Source organism: Athene noctua, chromosome 14, assembly GCF_965140245.1.
Source record: "Athene noctua chromosome 14, bAthNoc1.hap1.1, whole genome shotgun sequence".
In the NCBI taxonomy this organism is placed as follows: Eukaryota; Metazoa; Chordata; class Aves; order Strigiformes; family Strigidae; genus Athene; species Athene noctua.
The window spans coordinates 16,707,195-16,729,807 of NC_134050.1; the positions used below are offsets into that span (position 1 = coordinate 16,707,195).

Below are 22,613 nucleotides of genomic sequence, written 5' to 3' on the forward strand. Positions count from 1 at the left end.
GGCGGGGCGGGGCGACGCTTCCGGGCACGCTGTTGCATCAGCTCGGGAGCGAAGGGAGGGAGGAGGCGGCAGGATGGCAGCGGCGGCCGCCGAGCAGGGTAAGTCGGCGACGCGGAGCGTCCCTCCCTGAGGCGAGGCGAAGGGTTCTCCGGGGTTGTCACGGCTCGGTGAGGGTTGGTGTGGCGGCTCCGCCGCTGTCACGGTGGCAAGTGGGCGCCGTGACGTCAGGCGGGGGGAGGCAGCCGGCCGCCGACCCACCGCCCTGTCACCAGCGGTTGAGGCGTCGGGGGGGAAAATGGCGGCTGGGGGGCATTGGGGTGTCGTCTTGGCGGCCTCCTCAACGCCGCTCTCGGGGCCTGCGGCGGTGGGGTCCCCCCCAACGCACCCGAAGGGTGCGTTGGGGGTGGACCCCACCGCCGCAGGCCCCTGAGGTGCGAGGCAGGCAGCTATCACGGCCATGTGTGCAGTCAGCCTCCCCCCGCCCATTGTTGGGTGGGTGCTCCTGGGGAGGTCACCTGTGTCCCTCGGTGGAGGGTGACACGTAAGCAGCTCCCCATGCCACTTCAGGGTATGGGGAGTGAGGAGTTGGAAGTGTGGTGTGTGACTCGGTCATGGGGTGGTGGGAAACGTGGATCTGTGGGTTCTGGTTGCACCTCTCGTGCAGGTGCCTGTGGACCGGAGGATCTCCGGTGCCTTGCGAGACGATGGGAGGGCAATGCACATCATGCCTCACCACTAATGTAAAGGTTAATGATGACACATGCTGATTTATGGAAAAAACTCGGAGCTCCTCAGTACTGAAGTTTGGAAACAGCTGTTTCTCCAGCCTAATGGGTTCACAGAGATGTCAGTTCACAGCTTAGTCAGTTGTGCACTTATCACAGCATTGTCTGCTTTCTTTCACCTGCCTCTGTCTCCCTTACCGTCTTTCCTAGTCATCTGTGTTCTCCCTTGAACTCACCTCTGAACTTTTGGACTTTTCCGGACTTTTTTTTGTGGTCGTGTTTTAATTATGGGTTATGCTGCTCTCTTCCATATGGAAGGAGGGCCAGGGTAGTCCTGTAATTTTTGGCACTACTGTAGCAAATGGAAACTTGGCATACCAGTCATACAAGTATGAAATACCTTTATGGTATGTAAGGGGTTGGAAATTTTTGTCATTCCAGTTAAGGATCTGTAGATTCAAAGACTTTGCCCCTTTATTACTGAAAGCTGTTTGTTCATCACAAGTAACGTTTCTATGTAAGGGAGTCCAGAAACATTTATTATTGTCAAAGGACTGGCTTTTTCAGGTGTGTTTGCAGTATCTTAGTTAAAGGGGGGGAAGAAAAAACACCAAAGGCTCACTTCAGGCGTGCTTTAAGAAACTTTTTAGTTAAGTTTATTGCTGGGCAAATAGGATTTGCTTTTTACTGAAACTGTAATTGTTATGTTAGTTTCAGTTCAGGAATAGTGGAAGTGGAACTTACAGAGCTGAAGTGACTAGGACTGACAAGCTCTTCCTTGGTGGGATACCCCCATCTTAAAAATCCTTGCTCTGCTAAAAGCCACTCATGTGTGAGTCTTTTCTCTCTCTCTCTGTTTATGCTATGTCTTGCATAGATGGGATAGCTGCATTGATTCCGTTCTGAAATTGTTATGGAAAAGGATAATTTGTCTTGGCTGAGCAGATGGTTGGAATTCCTTCTAAAGCTACTGGAGTGGCCAGCTGGAATGATAAAAGGCCTGTTTGGAGCTGTATTAATAATGAGACATGTTACACTTATCTTTATGAGTTGTTTTAAATATGTGAAAGCCAAGCTGGAAGAGAAAGGACATTTTAAAATATTCAGAAACATACAAGATTTCTTTTCAGAGAATGCCTCTGCAGAAATCCCAGAACATTTCATTCGTCATCGAGTTATGACTGACAAGGTTAGCAGGTTCAGGGAAGCCCAGGAAACCCAGTTTTTCCCTGAAGCAAAGTAACTCCCAGGTTTTGTGTCAGCTAGCTTACCGCCTACTTTATGGCTTTTCTGTATTTACTTTGCTGTCAACACCTTCAAGGAACAGAGGTTTTTGTTTTCAAGTTAATAGAAGTGAAAAATTTCCATCAAATTTGATAGCGTGGGCTACACATTTTGATTGAGCTTCAGAAGGTATTTTATGTGCAAATAAAATGTAGCGCAATTTTACGCCTTTGAGTCTGTGTGGTGCTTCAATCTTGCAGAGAAATTCCCACTGCCCTTTAGTAGTCTCCAGAGCACTCCATGCACGGAAAGAAGAATGTGTGACAATTATATAGCCCAAAGAGATTGTCCACCAGCACATGTTGTATGAGAACTGTATTAATTGATGTCTACAGTGGAATTTTTTTGAAAGAACTTTTTAATGCGGGGGGAATATTGCATTGTTAACATTAATTCTTATGATTTTTCAGGGTTATTTTGCTACTTCTCCAATACTCGTGCACTCAGTGCTTGTTTTCTGAATGGAGTTGCTCTTGAGCGATGTGATTTGGTGTCTACGGATCATTCCATTCACATGAGTTAACACTCAGTGTTATGCAACTGCTCTGTAATACTCCTGCATTTCAGCTGTTAAGAAGACACTTCCTAATGCAACTGAGTAGAAGCAACTGTCATTTTTCTGTTTTGGGAGGGGAAAAAATTACAGTCAGAGTGCTGTTTCTTAGCCTGCTTTCCTGAAGCAATAGGGGTAAAACAGGTCAGACCTATGTATGTCCATTGGCCCTTCTCCCTCAATAGTGTTTGAATCCATGGGTTGGTATTAATTACATTTGACAGTGGGCTGCCTCATGGCCACAGTTGGCAGACTGAGCAGAGATGGGCTGGAGCTATACAGGAGGATGGAGATACTGAATTAAGTGTATGGGGAGAGGCAATGAAGCGCTTAGGAGGTACCAGGAAATATTTCAGTGGGATTGTGTGATGAGTTAAAGGCATTGCGAAACACTTGAGTGGGGAAACTGAGGGATATAAATCACAAACCCAAGATTTTGTAGATGTACTAGTCTTGTTTTTAGTAGTGCTATAAATAAAATCAGAACAAACTTTTATGTAAAGATAGTTTTGAGTGATTTCTTCTGCTTGAAAAGGAATGGTCCTCTGGTATACTGCCTTCCAAATGACACTGTTGTCATATTCACTCTTTCTTCCCAGGAAAGCACTCCGTGCTTCAGAAGAACTTTTGTTTTGTTAGTTCAGTCCAGTTTGGAGCTACTCACAACAATGCCAGAAGTGAGAAAGGTTTTGTCCTGTATGTACTGAAACAGGATGCTCGGGGATATTGCAGAATTGCACTGATCACTCGGCACTCTCTCAAACACAGCATATTTGCTTGTATCTCTGCAATCTGACTGCAGCAGAGAGTAGAACATGTTTGTGCTAGCTTTAAGCTAGCTGTCATGGTTTGGAAAGTAGCTGTCAGTCTAGAAAAGGAAGTTTGGAGCTCAGCACAGCCTGTGAAACCAATCTGGGCAACTTGTATTGGTACAGGGAGCCTGCTGGGAGCTCGAGACTGCTGTGGCTCAGCTGCTGCTGTGCCCTGAGAAGCCGTGTCAACAGCTGCTCAGGTGTGTTCCTGCTGTATTGCACTGGCTGCGGTGCGCAGTCATGGACCTGAGTTTGGGCTGAGTTTGAGTCACTGATCAGTCTCAACATAAAGACATCCTCCTGCTAGGTCCCCTGGGCTAACTGGTTTCTTTGATGTATTACACATTCAAGTCTGCTGTTGCTCTTGCAACTAGACGTAACGTCAAACTTTGTAATTTCAAGTATTAATGTACGTGCCAAGATTGTTCCAAGTAGTTTTGGTTGCTCTGCTTATCAGGGCTGAGCTGGTGCTGACACTCACAGGCAGTATTTGCCATCTCTACTTACCAAAATTAGCTTGCTAGAGTTCTGTCATCTTTGTTGTATTTGTGTGTAAGTTTGTGCAACTTCCATTTTAGATTGGTTTGCCGATGTGGTTGGAAAGCACTTACATTGTTTCAGATACACTGACTTGCTTCCCATTAGCAGCCTGGTGGTGAATAATGGTCGTAATAACCCTAATAATACTTTGCAAATTGAGTGTTGCACTCCTTGCAATAGATCTTTAAAGATCTTTTCTTTGAGATACAGTTTCATTTCTACGCAGATCATTCTTGTAATACTTTTTTTGGCCTTCTCCCTCGTGATTCATGGATACAAAATTCACATTCAGGGAAGACTTACGTCTTAGGTTTCCATAGTTAATGAACGTAACTATTTCAAACTAGTTCATGTGTATAAACATGTGAAGTTCTGTGATGATAAACATCAGTAAATATTTAGGAGCCTGAAAAGTTTACAGTAAGATTAACTATGTGAGCCGAAGCTGGGTTCATTAACTATGTGAACCGTTCAGCTGGGTAAGGCAAGCCCATAAGGTCTTGTTATAAACCATTATTTCCTTATTTATAATGAACAATTACATGGATAGCCCCTAAAAAGGATTAAGACTTCACATGATTCTGACTTTGCTTTTCTGTATGAATTTTAAATATCTTTTGTGACCTTTGATTTTTTTTTTTTAATTATTATTTTTTTAATCACTGATCTAGTTCTGCTGGTGTGCCACTGTATCTCATTTATATTCAAAAGAGTCAGACACAAATATACTTGGTATCTAGCTGCCATTTTCCTGTCATCCTGAGTTCCTGTAGAATATTTTAATAATTGATTTCCATATAGGTAATTAGCTGCTCATAAAGTCTTAATTGATGATATTTGGAAAAACTTTTCAGTTCTGCAGTTCCTCACATCCTTTCCTAGCTATCACTTCCCCATCTCCTTTCATCCTTCCCTCTTCCATGAGCATTGGTCTGTGAGCACGTCTGGTGCTTTGGGAACTACTGGTGCAGAAAATGTTCGTACTGGTGTAAGAAGTAACCCTCATGGCAGAGGTGTCTGTTGTGGTTTGGGAACAGGGACAGGTGTTCTCGTACTGCCTCTCTCAACTTATTGCTCTGTGACCTTGACCACATCTTAAATTACCTTCTTGGCTGACTACTTAAGCAGGCTTAATGTGTATACAGTACTTTGAACAGAGTTACAAATGTTGAATTGTAGGAAGACGCAAATGCCAGGTTTGCCTAACGTCAGCGCTAGCCCAGATGCCCTAACCTCCACGGTGCTTCACACTCACTGGCTTGCACAGGGCTTGCCATTACTGTGAGCATTCCTCGCCCAGCCACAGACCCCTTCTGCTGCTTCCTCCCTGTGCCTGTGTTTGTAAAGATGAGACGTAATTGAAGCTGCTTTGCCTGTATACCAAATAAATCATGAAATTAAAAAATTGTGAGGGAAGAGCATGATCTAATAGCCTTTCTGTTCATTTGTGTAGATCTTGCTCATTTTAAATGTTACTCATATGTCTGAGGAGACAAAGTGGTATAGGAGAAGTATGGAAATCTACAGCAACAGCTTAAAGTTTTGAGTTGTTAGAGCAAGTAGGAGTAATTGAGGCTCCAGTCCTGCAAAGATTGAAGGATATGCTCAACTTCAGTAGACTTATTCACAGCCTATCCACAGTGTATAAAAAATTAATCTTATTTAAATATTTGCAGGATGAGTATTTTAACAGCATGGAAAAGAGTGACTGATTAGGTTTGGTGTGTGTGAAGAATTTTCTCCAATTTCAAGTAGATAATATTTCTTTATAAAAAGGACCCGTGCTTTTGTCCTTATTACTCTTTGTAAAGATGCCTCCAAAAAACTTATCACAGCATGAACATAATCCTATTCACAGGAAATATATAGTTACTCAGTAGTTTGTATTAAATATATTTTTCTCAAATTTCTTATCAGTTGCTAGAGCTCATGTAGAGGGGGAGATGTGTAGTACAAGGAAATATTTTGGTCATGGGATCTCCTTCTTCTTTTAATGCTGACCAAATGTCCTGTGCCTCTCTTTACAGCTTCCAGCTACAGTTTTATTCTGAGCATTAGTGAAGAGGAAGCCAGGGTGAAGGCTTTGAACGAGTACCTGAGCACTCGTAGTTATATCCAGGGGTTCACATTTTCACATGCAGATGTGGAGGTATTCAGAAAGTTTTCGGGGCCACCTGTGGACCAGTATATCCATGTTGTCCGGTGGTACAGACACATAGAAGCAATCTATGATGGCAGCAGTGAAAAAAATGAGCCTTGTAAACTTCAAACAAGTGAGTAATACGAAACTGGTGGGCAGGTTATAGACTAGCTGACTTTGTATTGGTTTTTATTGCTGAGAATTCCTGGAAGTTCCCTTTCATACTCTCTTGCACACTTTAAAATTTACCGTATCAACTTGTATTCAAGGTCTTGAAATTCTTCTTGCATACTGTGTGATTGATAGATCCTGACCTATTTGAATGTTGAAGCTCTGTTTCCACATTTCTTTGATTTTAAAACTCCTCTCTGTACAGAATTCGATTATGCGTATTTTATTTTAAAAGTTAGCCACTGCATTGTAAAAGAATATGTGGGCTTTGGCTTGTTCTCTAAAATACCAGGATTTGCTCAGTCCACTTTTTATTCCCTGCATGGGTAACTAAATAGTTGTGGTATAATATAGAAATTCATAATAAAGAAAACTGAATACTGCCTCTTATGGTTGTTTTTAACACTGAATTTCAAGAATGTTAGGGGTTCTTTATTAACCCTGGTAATTTAGGCATTGCTGATGATTTGAGGAAATACTAACCGGTTAATCTAGGTCATTGTGTAAGCATGGGTGCTGGCATTTTTGGGAGCTGCATCACTCTCCTGAGTTGTTTTCCAATGAGCTAGTCTAATTTAATTGCTTTATAGTGAGATCTTTGCTCAGGGAGTCATGAAATAATTAATAATAATAACACAGAGCTGTTGTATAGTGCTTGCAATACCTACAAATGAATGCATAATGTCTGTCATTCTTGCTGATGGTTGTAGACTAATATTACTCCCATGCCATCTTCTCACAACCTTTCTTCGCATGTGTTCTCAATTCCTAGCAGACCAGCAGTTAAAATCAGATGGCTGTGAGTAGATTATGTGTGTGCGCCTGCATGCGTTTGTGCTGGTTATTGATTTCCTTTCAGCAGAGAAGGGATCTCAGCTGTAGCTGGCTCTATTAGCAGGTTTAATGTTGCTAATTGCAGTTTGTGTGCAGACTTTCATGGATCAGGCTGGAACAATAAGAGAAAAGGTTTCTGTTTTCCTGTCCATGAAATCTTTAATGTTAAGCTTCTCTTTCTGAAGGGTTATGTCTTGTTATCTTAATGATCTATGCATATGTATCTGAAGTCTGAAATGGTGTTCTGCAGTGTTCATTATGAAAATGACATGTGAATCTATCACACTTCTTAGACCTTGGATATTTTATTGGGTTTTTTTGAGTATCAGAGAGCTCCAGGGGTGGATTAGAGCAAATGAACTTCAGTTCAACCAGGGGGAAGGCTATAGCTGGCCGAGCTGTATTTGAACAGACTATGCCTTTCACTTTGCCCTTGGTGTCCATGTAGTGGATATAATATGACACCTAATTCGCAAGCTGAGAACTTTAGGGCGCGGTATCTGGGTTTTTTCTTATGTTTGGTGTGGTTGTAAAGAAACAAAGCTTTACAGATTTATCTTTTATTAGAGTAACCCACATAGCCTTCTTTCCCCAAGGGAAATGTTAGCCACAATTAAGCATGACAGAGTAATCTTTGTAAATCAAAGTAAACAAATCCATACCTTGGTATATGGTCTGTGTTATGGATAGACGGCTCTTGAACTTGAGGTATTCTGTTCAGGAGTACCTCGTACAATGAAATGCATAGAATAAACACATACTTCTGTGGATTCATAATAAATAGAGTCCATTTGTGAGACAGAGTACTACAGGTAATATCTTTCTTATTTAGGCAGTTATTCAAATAAGGAAGATGAGGAAGAGATTAAACTTTTTACACCAATGAAAGTTAACATTACTTGAAGCTTTTCAGCCAAAATATTCATATGAAGATATTGAGAGTAGCAGAGTTAATGAAGAGCACCCCGAGACACAGGATCAGAAAGGCAATTTTGTTTGCAAACTATACAAATAGTTTGTATAATATTTTAATTGCAGTTAAAATGCATACCATGAGAATTCCTAAAGACAGTGCTATGTGTATTAAGCCAGCAACCTTGCTGTGTTTTTTAATTTCCTGGCTTGCTTTCCTTCCTAGTTAATGGGATAATTAGTTTAAGTTCTTTACAGTTGTAAGCAGCCCTGTGCTTAGCAAACTGCAACTCTTTGACGCATGACATATTCATACTCTTGTTTGAAAAAAACATGAGTTTAACAAGTTAAAAAATTTAGAAGAAAACAAATGCAAGAATATTGTCACTAATACAGCCCTAGGTTTAATCTACTCTCTTTGATGATAAAATTTAGCCTCTTGCTGAATTAGAGCATATTTGTGGTAAATGAGTGTGTTCAGAAATGCCTTGTGTACATAGCAACAATGTATGATAAAAGGCTGAGGTTCTTTCTAAACCTTTTGTCTCCACTCCCTCTCACCCTGAGTACACATACTCTGTCAATATTGGCTCTAAAGACTAACTCTGGTCTCTGAAGATTTTTTGCAAATTCTGTATGAGATCTGTGATATGCTGTCACAGTAAAATCAGTGGTGTTGCAGAAAGCCCAGGACTACCATAACACTTTATTAATAATTCATTGAATTTTAGAGCTCTCATTAGTGCTTTAACTGAATTGCATGCTCTTACTTTTATACCCTCTTTCTTTGTGTTACTTGGATCAAAGGTTAATAGGCATGGCAAGTCAGAGATTAGAAAATAAACTTGATTGAAATAATTTACTTTGGTTTTAGTGGCTTTGTAGGAAGCTCTAACAAAAGTAGTTGGATTACTAGGATTGGAGGTGCTTTGTGTAAATTATATGTGTTTTTTTTTAACTTTAAATAACTTAGTGATGTGATAAGGAGAAAATGTTACATTGCAAATCTGTTTGTGGAAAGTTCTTTGCAGTTCCTTTTAAACTTTTTTTTTCTCCTAGGTAAAGGCAAGCGTGTGCAGCCCCCCTGGTCTCCCCCTGAAGGAACAAAACATTCTAGGCTCTGCCTCTACAACAGCCTGACTCGCAATAAGGTGACTAAATGAAAGAAAATTAGAGATTTCGGTAGAAACACAAATAGAAGTCGTCAAATGTTTATTTCTCAAGTGTTTACCCTATCAGTAGACGGGTTTTTGGGTTGTATTTTGCAGAATGTTAACAAACACGTGTTGGAGATGCTGCATCAGTCAAGTGTGTTTACTGGGCAAGTGTTATAATATACACAATAAATATACATATACAACAAGTGTGTGTATGTATATTGCATAATATATAGTTCCCAATTGCAAGTTATCATCATGCAAAATAGCCAGGGGTTCAGCTGTAATGCACATAAGTATAGGCAATGTGAACAGAATAAAATCACAGTTTCTTTATTTGGATGTCTGTGTAAAAAAAAAAGTCTTGCCAATTATAGTACTGTAACATAAATTGGTAAAACTCCTTGTGGTCTTGTTTAGAGGCCTTTTGGGAAAGAGAGGAAAGAGTAAAAATACTAATGTTATATGGGATGTATTACCCAAATATGTGTGAAATGATTATACTCTGTGACCATTTTCAGTGTAAATGAAAGCCTGATCTTCCCTTTTACAAACATAATTTGCATATTTCCCTGCCTAGTCCAAATCTTTGTAATCTGATATCTTGATAAGAGTACAGATAACATAATCTGCCACACCCTGTTCTCTCTCTTACATGATAAAGATAGTGGTGATCTTTTCTTATGGTAAAACTGGGCGTGGAATAACTATTTGTTTTCTGTAATTATAATCCCTGTTTTCACATTGTAATCTCCAAATGTGGTGTTACTGGCCTGAAATCATGACTTGAATTTCTTCTGATCACTGTACCTTCCCTTTCAATTAAGGAAATATTTCAGCCTCAGAATGGAAAAAGGGTCTTGTGGTATTGCTGTGGTCCAACAGTTTATGATGCTTCTCACATGGGACATGCCAGGTACTGCAGTTCCTTATTTTGATATAGGTAATAACGGTGCCTATTGGAAGCAAAAGGTTAATAGAAAAAGGTATTATTTAATTATATTAATTTAAAATTTATTTAAATTAGTATATTGCTAGAAAATAGTCTCACTGTACTCAACACTTGACATTTGAGATTAAAAGCATGTTATTATGTCATTGTGTGATTAAAAACTTACTAGTAGATAATGAAAAATCAAAACTGTCATAAAATTGTGGACCTTGAGATTCAACTAGTCTGCGTAGCATAGAAAGAGACTCGAGGTGTTCACTAAAAAAACGCTTATATCTTTTATGTTTTTAGGTCATACATCTCATTTGATATCCTAAGAAGAATCTTGAGGGATTATTTTAAATATGACATTTTCTATTGTATGAATATTACAGATATTGATGATAAGGTAAAGTCTTTTTAAATTGCAATCTAAAATACTGTACTTTGAGCATGGAAATCAGTCGTATGTAATTGCCATTTGATAAGCCCAGATAAACCTTACACTTATTAATATCATATACATTTTGTATACATTGGTTTTTCTCAGTTTTGTAGCATTCCTATGGTAGCAAAGCCTGTGTTGTATATAAATGAACATTGTCGTAAATGATGAAGACTAACCATTTTACAAAGGTAATTTACTTTATTTGCCTGTTGAGATACCTAATTAACTCTATTGAGGTAGCTGATTAGCTATGTATGGTGTGTTTAATTTGTATTACTGCGTGTCATTCTTGTAGCTTGTTAGATTTATAGGGATTCTGAAATGCCTTTGGTATGTAATAGGTTTTATTTGCACTTTGTATAAGTATGTGTTGCTTCAGAAGAATATTTTCACATTTCTGCTTTGTAGATCATCAAGAGAGCAAGACAAAATTACCTTTTTGAACGGTATAGAGAGAACAAATTGGCACCAGATCAGCTACTTGAAGATGTTAAAACTGCCTCAGAGGTGGGCATGGTATTTAATCCCTACTAGTGTTTTAGATTCTTATTCAATAATGTAGCAAAGCATCTAAGAAATGCCTCTGACTGCTACCTCCTTAAACTTTCCGCTTGTTTCAGTTTTTCTATTAAGCAGGTACCACCCATATTAGAAATGTGATTGGAACTGCACATCACTTTGATTCTTCCATTGTTTTAGAACTGACTAGGACTATCATGTTAAAGGCATGCCTGACCGTTGTGGCCTTAGAATTTGTGAGTGCGTGTGTATTGTTGTTGGGGTATTGGGGAAAAAGCTCAAAAAGCATTTGGATGGATGTTTGTGTTAGAATTCAAACTGTAAAAATAACCCTTTAAGATAGTTTTTAAATGATGATATGTCCATAATCTTTTAAAGCTTGTGAGATTTCTCTTTGTACCATTGATGGCCTTGGAAAGAGCAAAAAGCCTCCAAAGCTTTAGGGATTTAATAAATAATGTATGCTGGACTGAAGGTGGGGGAAGGCGATTCTCTGCTCATTTTTAGCACTACAGATCACAAACAGATTATCAGTCTATAATGAATTGATTACAGGCCTGGGAATAGGAGGCCTGGAAGTTTTACCCAACTGACATGCTCTCAGAGCATAGCATTTAATCTCTCTATGTTTCACATTAAAGCTTTTCCTTTTCAGATTTGTGCTAATCACCTGTGTAATTGAGGTGATCAACTGCATAGAAAATGTAAATTACTGAACAACGGTAATAATGATGTAGTCATTTATAAAGTCTTTCTGAAAAACTGAATTCAGATGTGAACTAAATTCTTTTGACTTCACCTTTATTTCCGATGAAGAGTATGTTTCAGAAGTTTGATATCAAAGCTTTTCATGTGGCATAATGTATTATTCATCACTAGCAAGATACTATGTGGCTAAGATAATAGATTATGTATGGAACATAGTGCTACTGTACTGCAAGTTGTTTTCTAAATTTTTTTTTAATTGTAGCTCTTTTCAGTTAAATTAAATGAAACGACAGACCCAGATAAAAAGCAAATGTTAGAAAGAATTCAAAATGCAGTGAAGTCTGCTTTTGACCCACTACAAGAAGCTGTGCAGGCAAAACTCCCTGCAGAAGAGATCAACAGATGTCATGAGGTCAGTTTGAGCTCTGTATTCAATTATATTTGGCTTGTAACTGTTAGGGGTTTAAAAAATAATATTTAGCTTGTAGTAATTCCCTGAAATATTATGGAAATTTTTATTCATAAAAAGAGGAATGGTGGGCCCAAAGACTTTTTAGTATTTTGCATTCAATACAGGAAGTTTGATCTTTGAATCCAACTATATAGTTCTTGCATGCCGGTTTTACCAATTACTTTTTTTTTTTTTCCCCTTCTACTGTGATAGTTACTCAGTTATTTCTACCATTCCAGTGGGGATTTTTCTCTTGCATATATTTAGACTTTTTTGTCTCAATTAATTAGTTTCAGTATAGATTACTGAACATGCATTTATGACATTCCAATACTGGTGGCAGTTTTCTACACAAGTGTTTCTGTCTCTGGTCAGAGAAAAAAATACATCCCCCAAAGTTATGCTCAGGATAATTTTTATCCAAAGACCATTGCATTTAGTGACAATAATCCTATTGACTTTATTGTAGGTAGTGTCCCAGTAACCTAGTCAGTCAATATAACTATCATCTTTTGGTAATTGATTTCTACTGTCATCTTTTCTTGCTTTCATATTATCTGTGATAATTACTGTAGGAAGCATAGGGTATGTGCTCCCTTCTTGAGAAGACTCTAAATTACATTTTTTTAAAAAGTCCAGCTATTCTAATATTAAGTGCCTTTATAAAAATGTATACTGACCTAACAGAATTTTAAAACCAACCAAAATCTAAGCAATCACTCTTCCTATATCCTATTGTAAAAAACCCTCATCTTTTAATATAAGACTGAACTGTATCCTTGCTGATGTTCAAATTAGTCTTTCAAACACTTTTCAGCAATGTGCACAGAAAGGCTTCTGTTAGGATTAGCCAGTAGTAAAAGGGGAACAGATGATGTGATAAAACTGCAGGTCCCATCCGATGTTCACAGTGTAAACTCCACATGCCTGTTTCAGTGGTTGATATCAAAGCAGGTACTGCTTATCAGCTCATCTTCCTTCCTCTGTTTGTTTCATCCATATTTATGAAGAGCAATATGATAAAAATCTGGTAGGAACACAGCTTACTCTGTATTCATCGCCAAGTGTCTTTTTCCTTAAGCAAACCTCTCCGTTCAGAGTAAGATCTTTCTGCAGAGTTTAAACAGCAAAAGTCTTTGATCAGTTGCACTTACAGTTATTGTTCTATAGATACTGTTGGAAGAAGCCAAGGATTTGCTGTCTGACTGGCTGGACACAAAATTTGGCAGTCAGGTGACAGACAATTCCATATTCTCAAAGCTCCCCAAATTCTGGGAAGGAGAATTTCATAAAGATATGGAAGCGCTCAATGTAAGTAAACAAACTGTTTTCTGTTCTAAAAGTGTATGTGCCATGCCTCATATTATCCAGAATACAATTTAGGTCCTAAACAGCTTTCAAAAACCTCATATTTCAGCCTCATTGATAAAAGTATTTTCTTTAATGTGAATAGGTAGCTGTTCAGTTAGCACCTGTTCTGTTTCCATCACAACAATCTTAAATCCATCGTGCATGTTACCAGAGCCAGTTGACTCTTTGATGTGTGCACTCCATCCCTTCCTCTTGGTGTAACATGGGCTTGTAATCATAAACTGCTCCAGAAGTTTGAGATAGAGTCTGTTAGCTGCACAAGAGAGCCCTGCCAACCTCAGCATTTAGACTGACTACTTATCAGTCTTCAATCACTAGGAAATTATGTGACAATAACAATCAAGGACAGATCTGTCTGTGACAGATGAAATGTTGTGTCATATACGTGGTTCAGATCAGTGAAGGTTTATTTACCTGCAAATCAGAGGCACTTATTGCCTATTCTGTTGGAAGTGCCAGTAAGTGGAAGAGCTTGTTGTTAACATTGTCTTAAATGCTGAGGAAAAAATGGCCACAGCACATTGTTTCAGAGCAGAAAGCTTGAAATAGGAGTCTTAGATTCTACTGCAACTTGGTTTTGAGTCAATTTTTAACCAATTTATAATACGTACATGTTTAATGTATATTTGCATATGTATAGATAAATATATATATATAAAAAATATAAAAATCTACTTTTTATCTATAGGTTTTACCTCCAGATGTTTTAACACGAGTTAGTGAATATGTGCCAGAAATTGTGGATTTTGTGAAAAAGATTGTGGATAATGGTTATGGGTAAGTTTGCTACCGGATGCTTTTGTTGTGTGTTTATACTGTATCAGAGCCAGAATAATCACTTTCAACGCTTAACCGTGAACTGTTTTCTCTGTGTTCTTATGCAATAGTAGTCTTTTCCAGAAGTAGTGTTTCATCAAATATAGAAACTTCAGGTTCCTTTGCAAAAGACCTATTATTTCTCACCTGATGAAAATGTGCTGTTCTATACTTCTTATGATGTCTTACAAAGAGAGAAGTTAGATTATTAAATTTATAGGGTGACATCCTCATTCATTAAAATGATCAAAGTCCCATCCACTTGAACTTTGACTCCTGGCCTTCAGCAAGGGTGAATGTGGATGCCCAAGTAAATGGCTAGAAATCAGTTGTAAATAATTTAAGTCAAAAAAAAATTAAGTAATCATGAACTGTTTTTTCCGCTATTGTCTAATATCAAAAGATGTTAGTTGTTTTCCCTTTGATCAATTTTATTATGACTGTCAGTGATTTGTCTGAGGACTTTTATGGTAAGGCCTTAAAACTTAGGCTCATCTGAGTCATCTTTACAATCCTGAGCAGTACTGTATGTCATTTCATTAGAGAACTGAAGTTTAAGAGAGTGATTTTGGGGATAAAATTCAGTTAAGTCTTGGTAGAAAGTTAGCTAAACAATGATCTTTAACTTTTCAGGTATGTGTCCAATGGATCTGTGTACTTTGATACTGTGAAGTTTGATTCCAGTGAAACACACTCCTATGCTAAGTTGGTTCCTGAAGCTGTAGGTGATCAAAAAGCACTTCAAGAGGGTGAAGGTAAAAAGGGGAAATAACATTTGCTTAGGCTGCTGAAGAAACTGATGATGTGTTGATCTCTTCAGTTGTTTTCACTGACATTTGAATCAAAGTTACTGTCAAGAGTTGGATGGTTTAGCTGCTACACTTCCATTACCAATAGATTTCTTGTCCAAAGTTTTGAAGCTTGAGCCTGCCCTTTTCTGAAAGCTTTTAATTGGAAAATCCCAAGAAACATTATTCATTCTAGAATGCTTTGGGGTTGTGGTTTGTTGTTTTTTTTTTTGTCAGAATTATAAATAGCTCAGTCACTTGACTATAGCCCAGTTCTATGCCTGTTCATCTGGTTTAAAGTAGGAGGAACAAAGACTTCAAGGTGGGTCTTCCACATGCCAGTGAATGCTCTCCACTTCAGGCTGTGGTTATTTCATGACAGAAATTTGTGTTCCTCTTTCATACTGAGAATTCTTTTCACTTTGTAAACCTTGTTGTGTTGGACTAAACCAAAGACAGATTTTTTTTTTTGAGTCAAGTTATAGCAGAGTAGCAGCTTAAAATGCTCAGTGAACCAGACTCATTAGTTATCTGCTTCTAAGGTTGTACAGTTTTAGTAGCAAATCATTCACAAAGTCTATCAGAAGAATATTAAAAGGTTTTCATATAACACTCAAACTAGGTGAAATAAGGGCACTTGTACTAGGTGAAACTAGCAGTATCTGAGAAAAGCAGCTTAAAGTGGATATGGTTTCTCTTCTTAATTAAAACTATAATAGCTGAAATCTTCTATGTGAAATAGAACATGCTTGTCTTTGTGGTAACATGAATGTATCATTCCTACAATATAACAGTCAGTTTTGTTGAACTGTTGTGTCCTTTTACAAACAGGAACCGATGCTGAGTGATTAATGTAACTAACCAAGAGTGTTCATACATCAAGTTATTGCTTGTCATCTTAGCTGTTTTGACTTATTTGTGATGATTGTCCTTACCCTGACAGATAATGTAATTTTGTAATCAGTAAAATTTTGACTATTACAGGCAGCAGAAGTGCTGAGCTTTGAAAGTTGCAATTAATGTCAATAAAAGCATAATACTTTTATATTTGAAGTGCATAACGTTAGATATTCTAAACAATTGAGATTGCAGGTATCTCAACCCGTACATCAAAATTAATTGACAAGTTTAACCTTCACAATTTTGTCTTTATCCTGGATTCTTGTGTGGTAGATGGTATTGTTAACCACTTTAGTCTTTGACAGTACTGCAGAAATGATAAATTCTCTGTGTTTTAAAGATATTATAATGAGAGTACCACCTAAATGATGATAAGGAGCTAACACCAAATAATGTATAACACATCTGTGATGGTAACAAAACAGTAAACAGCTATTTAACAACTACCAGCCATTCTGTGCAGCAACTGAAATTAGGGGTGGAAGAAATATCCTATGATCATGTTGTGTGTGCAGATTAAGAAGATCCTAGTCTTAATTTGGATCTTTCTAATTTTGGAGTGAATTTGATTCTGCAGTCTTACTTGTCTATGAGTATAGGGGGTTTTGTTTCTATATTTCTGTATTGGAATTGTGCCTGCAGAGAGAATGTAGATGAATCTCACATCCAAACTTAGAAAGCAGTGCAGCTGATACTTCTTGTCAGATTTCCTGTCAACCAAACAAAACCCCAGAGGATTATCAAGGTTAATTATGAGGAATTTTGAGGGCTGAGTTTTTTTATTTTCTATTTATTTTTTTTTTAACTCACTTGATATGAGGTACAGTGAGGCCAAAAATCAATAATGCTGGTGTTTAAATAAAATGTATATATTTACATTTTCTCTTTTGAAAGGTGACTTGAGCATCTCAGCTGATCGCTTAAGTGAGAAGCATTCTCCAAATGATTTTGCTTTGTGGAAATCTTCCAAGCCAGGAGAGCCTTCTTGGGACTCTCCATGGGGAAAGGTAAGGACATCATAATCAGGATTTAGGTCTTCTACAACTTATTAAATAGCATGTTACACAAATACTTTGCTTCATCTCATATTAATAATGTGTAGATTATCTTGTATGCAGTCATAGATTCTGTTGCTATGTTCATTTAATTTAGAATGTGTATCAGTCTGTCTGTTCGATACCTTTTAAGCAGAAGTCTGCATGCAGGCTTATGATGAGTGTTACTGGTCATTTGTCCTGTATTTATCTACAGGTTTTATCTGCAGTGATTTCTATATCTTCTTTTTTTCCTTGTGATCAAAAGTATTAATGTAATTTTTAAAAGAATAATAAGGATAATCAAAGCATCACAGATGTATATGCTGTGTTTGATCTTTAAATCCAACAGTATACTTCTGTGAAGCTGAGACTAAGAATGTTTTTTTCTTGGTAGAACTGTATCTCATTTCCTCAGGTGTGTAACTGCTTAGGAGCAGAGCAGTGAGGGAATGATACACAGGCGGGAGCAGAAGACAATTAACTAGTAGCCACATAATGTCTTTTTCTTAACAGGGTCGTCCAGGTTGGCACATTGAATGTTCTGCGATGGCTGGATCCATTCTAGGAGAGTCAATGGATATTCATGGAGGGGGGTTTGATCTCCGATTTCCCCACCATGACAATGAACTGGCACAGTCTGAGGTGAATGAACCGGCCTTCAGTTTCTGCGGTGAAAAAGCAACATGCTTTGCTTTGACTGCAACTTACACAAATCCATCGATTAATTTTTAAAACTTCATCTGTGTTTTGTATAAGCATAACTTGTTGGTCTCAGGATTTTATTATTAAATGATCCTGCAGCAATTTCCTGGTAACTGCGTAAACAATAATGGGTCTTTGGGGTTTTTTGTTTTTGCTGCAGGCGTACTTTGAAAACGATCACTGGGTTCGGTATTTTCTGCATACTGGCCACTTAACAATTGCTGGTTGTAAAATGTCCAAATCTTTGAAGAATTTCATTACCATAAAAGATGCACTGAAGAAACATACAGGTAAAAATTACTTTGGAATTTGAATGCTTTTGATGTACTTTGAGGGGTGACTGTGGTAATTTTGTTACTCAGGCATATAATGGAGTTTCTAAAAATGGCTAACTCCAGGTGTCTGGCTTCTTCACTATCTTTAGAACAGCTTCCTTGTTCTTCTGTTCCTTGTCAGAATTATCTGTATGGATAATAGTGTTCTTGCTTTTTTGGTAGAGGTATTGATAGTAAGAACGTTGAAAATTATGTTCTTAGCCACTGCATTATTGGAAGCCATAAAAATGCTTTAGATTATGATTATTTTCCTTGTTTATTTTGAAACTTGCAATAGCACGACAGTTACGGTTGGCTTTCCTCATGCACTCTTGGAAGGATACACTGGATTATTCAAACAATACCATGGAGTCAGCTATTCAGTATGAGAAGTTTATGAATGTAAGTAAGCTATCCATTCCTCCTGCAGCTCTCTAAGCCTTGTGTTGTCATATGTGTTTCAAGTAATAGAACCCAAGGATGTAGAGGCCACATCCACAGACTGAGTTTGCCTTCTGAATTCATCAGGTGGGATGTCACAGTATTTGTTTAGCTACCATTGAACGTTCAAGTCATGCAAATTCCACAGACAGCTACATTTCTCTGCAGCTGGGTGCTCTCTCCAAGTTTTGACATCTCTGAGCAGCTTGACACACGCAAGATTAGTTCTCAGTTCAGCTTGCTTATAGGACTCAGTCCAACAGACACTTTCCTAACATGTCTACCAGATTAGACTTTACACAAATAGAGCCAAAGGGGAAGAGGGAGTATCATTTCTACCTTGTCTCCTCACCTGTTTACATTGAGCATTTGCCTCTGTGCCTTGCAGGCATATGTGAGGGGTCAGGCACAATTTCTGTCCCTGCTTAGTTTGGAGTCATGATTTAAACCCACATTTCCCACAAGAATGCTATACAGCATTTTGAGATCATTGATCTTGATCCCTCCAGCTGAAGCTATTCTGCTTTTTATGTACAATGTTTAGTTTAGGCCACAGAACAAATGAAAATGACTTTTCACCAAGCTGGATGCCCACATAAAATAGTCCTTCGCTATAAAACCATCTTTATTCTTCAGCTTCCATTGCTAGCAACACATTTAAAAATCTGCCATAACAACTCTTGCCTAAACTTTTTAAAAATGATACTGCATTTGAGCAGCTTGGTGTTACGGTATCATAGTGCATCATGCAGTGGCAGAGCCAAGAAGCAGAACTGAATTGCAGTCCAACTGTGATTTAGAGAGTTACATAAAATGTGTGGGTTTCCTTGTTTTGACAGACATTCAGTAGATCCTGGCTGAAAGAATTTTGAAACTGTAAACTTTAGGAGACTAATTAAGAAATAACGCCTTTTCGTAGTAAATATTGTTTGTGTTTAATTTCAATCGACTTTTAGCTATATTATTCTTTTACAGGAGTTCTTTTTAAATGTGAAGGATATTCTTCGAGCTCCCACTGATGTGACAGGCCAGTTTCAGAAATGGGAAAATCAGGAAGTAGAGTTGAACAAAAAGTGAGTGGAGCATTACTACTACTCTGAGTAGCCATTGTGTAGCTACATATTTAATATTTTTCCCTTGCAAAAGGACTTACTGTGTATATAATGCTATTTATAAGTCTGTAGCATTTCCACTGAGTACCTCACGTCTATATAAGCTAGTGAATTTAATCTTGCAACAGCTTTATGAAGTATAGATGAAATTGTTAGTTTCCCTTTTGTTTATGTTAAGTACACTGGCATGCCTCATCACCCTGTTTATGAAGGGAAAGAGAACTTTTTTGTTAGCTGTCATTTTCTTCACTACTTGAAATGCTGTCCTTCTATCTGAGAAGTGACCAATAATTCACAGTGGTGATAACTGGAAAAATAGTATTTTACACATTTCAAAGTGCAGTGAGCAAACTCAGACAAACAGAAGTTAAATGACTAAAAGCACAGAAGATCAAAGTGACAATGTTTGAGAATGTGTTACTGAGAGAGAGAGTGATATCAATATTGCTGTTTTATAACAAAACTATCATAGCTGTTTGTGGTAAGGACAGCTTCCTATCTGACTTCTATTATGTGTAAAATTTAAAATAGAAGCATCTTATGTTGCAGTACTAAAGTTGTTCCTAGTTCAGTTCACTGTTGTGAATCAAGTGTAGATGCTTCTGTTGAGTGATGTCCTCTGAAAATTTCTTCTTCAACTTGAAGTTGGTAGAGATAAAAAAAAAAGGGGGGAAGATACTAAGTAATAGAGAGGTCAAAAGGAAGGGGCAAAGAAGTGGGAGGAACAGAAGATGTGCTTCATGGATATTTGGTTTTGTCTTCTCTATCACTTCTCATTCTCTTTTTTCTGGAAAAAGTATGTTGTTTGAAACAGTAGTACCCTTTGTGTGATGAAATGGTACTTAATACACTGTATTACTTATGATGCCTATTCATCAGCAATTTATTCCTTGTATCTGCTTGTAACAGCTTCATAACACTTCACTTTGTGGTAAGTTAACTTCCAAATTGGTGCTCCTTGCTGTAAAAATACTAAACAGAGTACTTGGCTGGGACGTAGGGATAGGAGAGTAATGCTGTTAAAAAAAAAAAAAAAGGGGTACACCCAAGAAGGCACTAAATAAGCAATTTGTACTGCTCTGAAAAACTGGTATGGAAATGTCAGTTGCTGAAAAAGTGTTTGATGTCATTTGTTTGGATAGTTGTTGCCAATTAGATTACCCTGCCTGCCTTTGTCTGTAGCAGCAAAACAGCAGCATCGTAATAATGCCTTTTTCTTGCTCATCTGTTTTTCCTTCAAGTATAAATGATGACCAACAAAAGATTATCTCACTTTTAGGTCCCCTTACTCTTCTATCAGAGTAGGTTGCAGATACTTTTGACATCAATAGTAAAAAAAATTTTTTTCTTCTTAGTTTTTACGACAAGAAGGCAGCAATTCATGAAGCACTGTGTGACAATATTGACACTCGCTCTGTCTTAGAAGAAATGCGTTCGTTAGTCAGTCAGAGTAACTCCTATATTGCTGCAAAGAAATCTTCCAGACAAATGCCAAACAGACTTCTTTTAGAAAACATCAGTTCCTATCTCACTCAAATGCTAAAGGTATGTAATAGCAAGGAGTAACATTGCTATTGCACTGTGCAATATAACGGTTGTATTTTTTCAAGAATGTAGGGATCTGTACAGCCTTTGTTAAATCTTGTAGGAAACTAGACATCTTCCACAGACACTCCAACCAAAACAACCCCAAATTGCAGTACGTGCTGCACCAGGAACAATCTGAAGTCCTTTAGCTGAAATTATAATGTAACATAATGTTTTGTTGCATAGTGGAGAGCACCTAATACATGCAAGGAAAATTAGATAGTGGAAAAAATATGAAGTCAGAATGTCACATCTCACAGCTTTAAACTAAATCTGAAAGCCAATGCTTAGTATGCTGTATCAATTAAAAAACAAAACATCTTCTTATTAGAGTAGTGAATTGTGGGTTAAATGAGAACTGGGTGGCTTCAAAACCCTAGTACATGTGATTTTGTTTAGTTTCACATACCTGTGACTTGATACATACAATCTTTGTCTTTTTTTCTTTTTTTTTTTCTTTTGCCTTGAACAGATTTTTGGTGCCATACAAAGTGATGACGCAATTGGTTTTCCTGTTGGAGGGAATAGTCAAAACATAAATGTAAGTGAAGGACAAAGTACACTATACAAAATAACTCGGTGTCCTTAGAAAGCTTAGGTTAGATAACGTGATTACTTTACTGGTATGTAGCTGAATTACATTCTTTCCGCTTTTAACATTTGAATCTGAAGTAATTGGCTTAAGAAGCAGAATTTTTCTTTTATGAAAGTTGGGGTTTTTTATAGGTTGGTTTGATTTAATGACAGACAAATTGTATAGCAACCATTAAAAGAATTATCTTGTCTTCTGAATGATGAGTCTGTTTAAGAAACCACATGTTAACTACAGACAGCACATGCTACAGTCTAGAGACTCATTACAAGTGTTTGTATGTTAAGTAGTTTCAGAAATATAATTATACTGATTAAACTTCCTTGTGGTACACCAAAAACCAGCCTGGAGGCAGCTGGAGTTTTATCTGCATTTCAATCTCTTTTTCTGATCTCATTCGTAGCCACAGTTTTTGTCTGGCTTCTGAAGGCTGTTTTGTGTTGGTCACCCAGCAGTTCCACTATGATAATTTCTCTGGAAATACTTAGGAGATACCTGATGAAAGTGCTGATGGGCCCTGTAATAACAGTAATGTTTCATGATGCAGGCAGGAGAAATAACTCTAGATGAAAGCTATCAACTTTGCTCTCTTTGTTCATGCAAAAAATTTTACACGAACAAATCAGTGCTGTTTTTCAAGTATTCTTCTGCGTTCAGAGGTGTGACCGTGTTTTTCTGTTTTCTGAGAAGGAATAATTAAAACATTTGTGTTATAACAAAAAAGCTAAACTTTTTATTTGTCAAAGGAAGAGGAAAGCTTGCTTGTGG

At 37.7% G+C, this 22,613-nt stretch overlaps 1 protein-coding gene across 3 annotated transcripts in view; it reads left to right on the top strand.

Annotated features, from left to right (window-relative positions):
• The first annotated feature begins 18 nt into the window (after positions 1-18).
• CARS1 (cysteinyl-tRNA synthetase 1) overlaps positions 19-22,613 on the top strand; it is a 34,514-nt gene continuing 11,919 nt past the window's right edge. Inside the window, exons 1-18 of one of the 3 annotated variants that reach the window (XM_074918004.1) lie at positions 27-98; positions 5,942-6,187; positions 7,001-7,024; positions 9,031-9,122; positions 9,956-10,044; positions 10,372-10,468; positions 10,916-11,014; positions 11,997-12,146; positions 13,356-13,496; positions 14,245-14,333; positions 15,006-15,127; positions 16,955-17,067; positions 17,611-17,739; positions 17,960-18,089; positions 18,412-18,515; positions 19,530-19,627; positions 21,022-21,211; positions 21,726-21,794. In XM_074918004.1, coding sequence (XP_074774105.1) covers positions 74-98; positions 5,942-6,187; positions 7,001-7,024; positions 9,031-9,122; positions 9,956-10,044; positions 10,372-10,468; positions 10,916-11,014; positions 11,997-12,146; positions 13,356-13,496; positions 14,245-14,333; positions 15,006-15,127; positions 16,955-17,067; positions 17,611-17,739; positions 17,960-18,089; positions 18,412-18,515; positions 19,530-19,627; positions 21,022-21,211; positions 21,726-21,794 — 2,007 coding nt within the window. In that variant the 5' untranslated portion in view covers positions 27-73. Of the gene's footprint in view, positions 99-5,941; positions 6,188-7,000; positions 7,025-9,030; positions 9,123-9,955; positions 10,045-10,371; positions 10,469-10,915; positions 11,015-11,996; positions 12,147-13,355; positions 13,497-14,244; positions 14,334-15,005; positions 15,128-16,954; positions 17,068-17,610; positions 17,740-17,959; positions 18,090-18,411; positions 18,516-19,529; positions 19,628-21,021; positions 21,212-21,725; positions 21,795-22,613 lie in introns of all 3 variants that reach the window. The other 2 variants (XM_074918005.1, XM_074918006.1) reach the window with 2 other exon arrangements.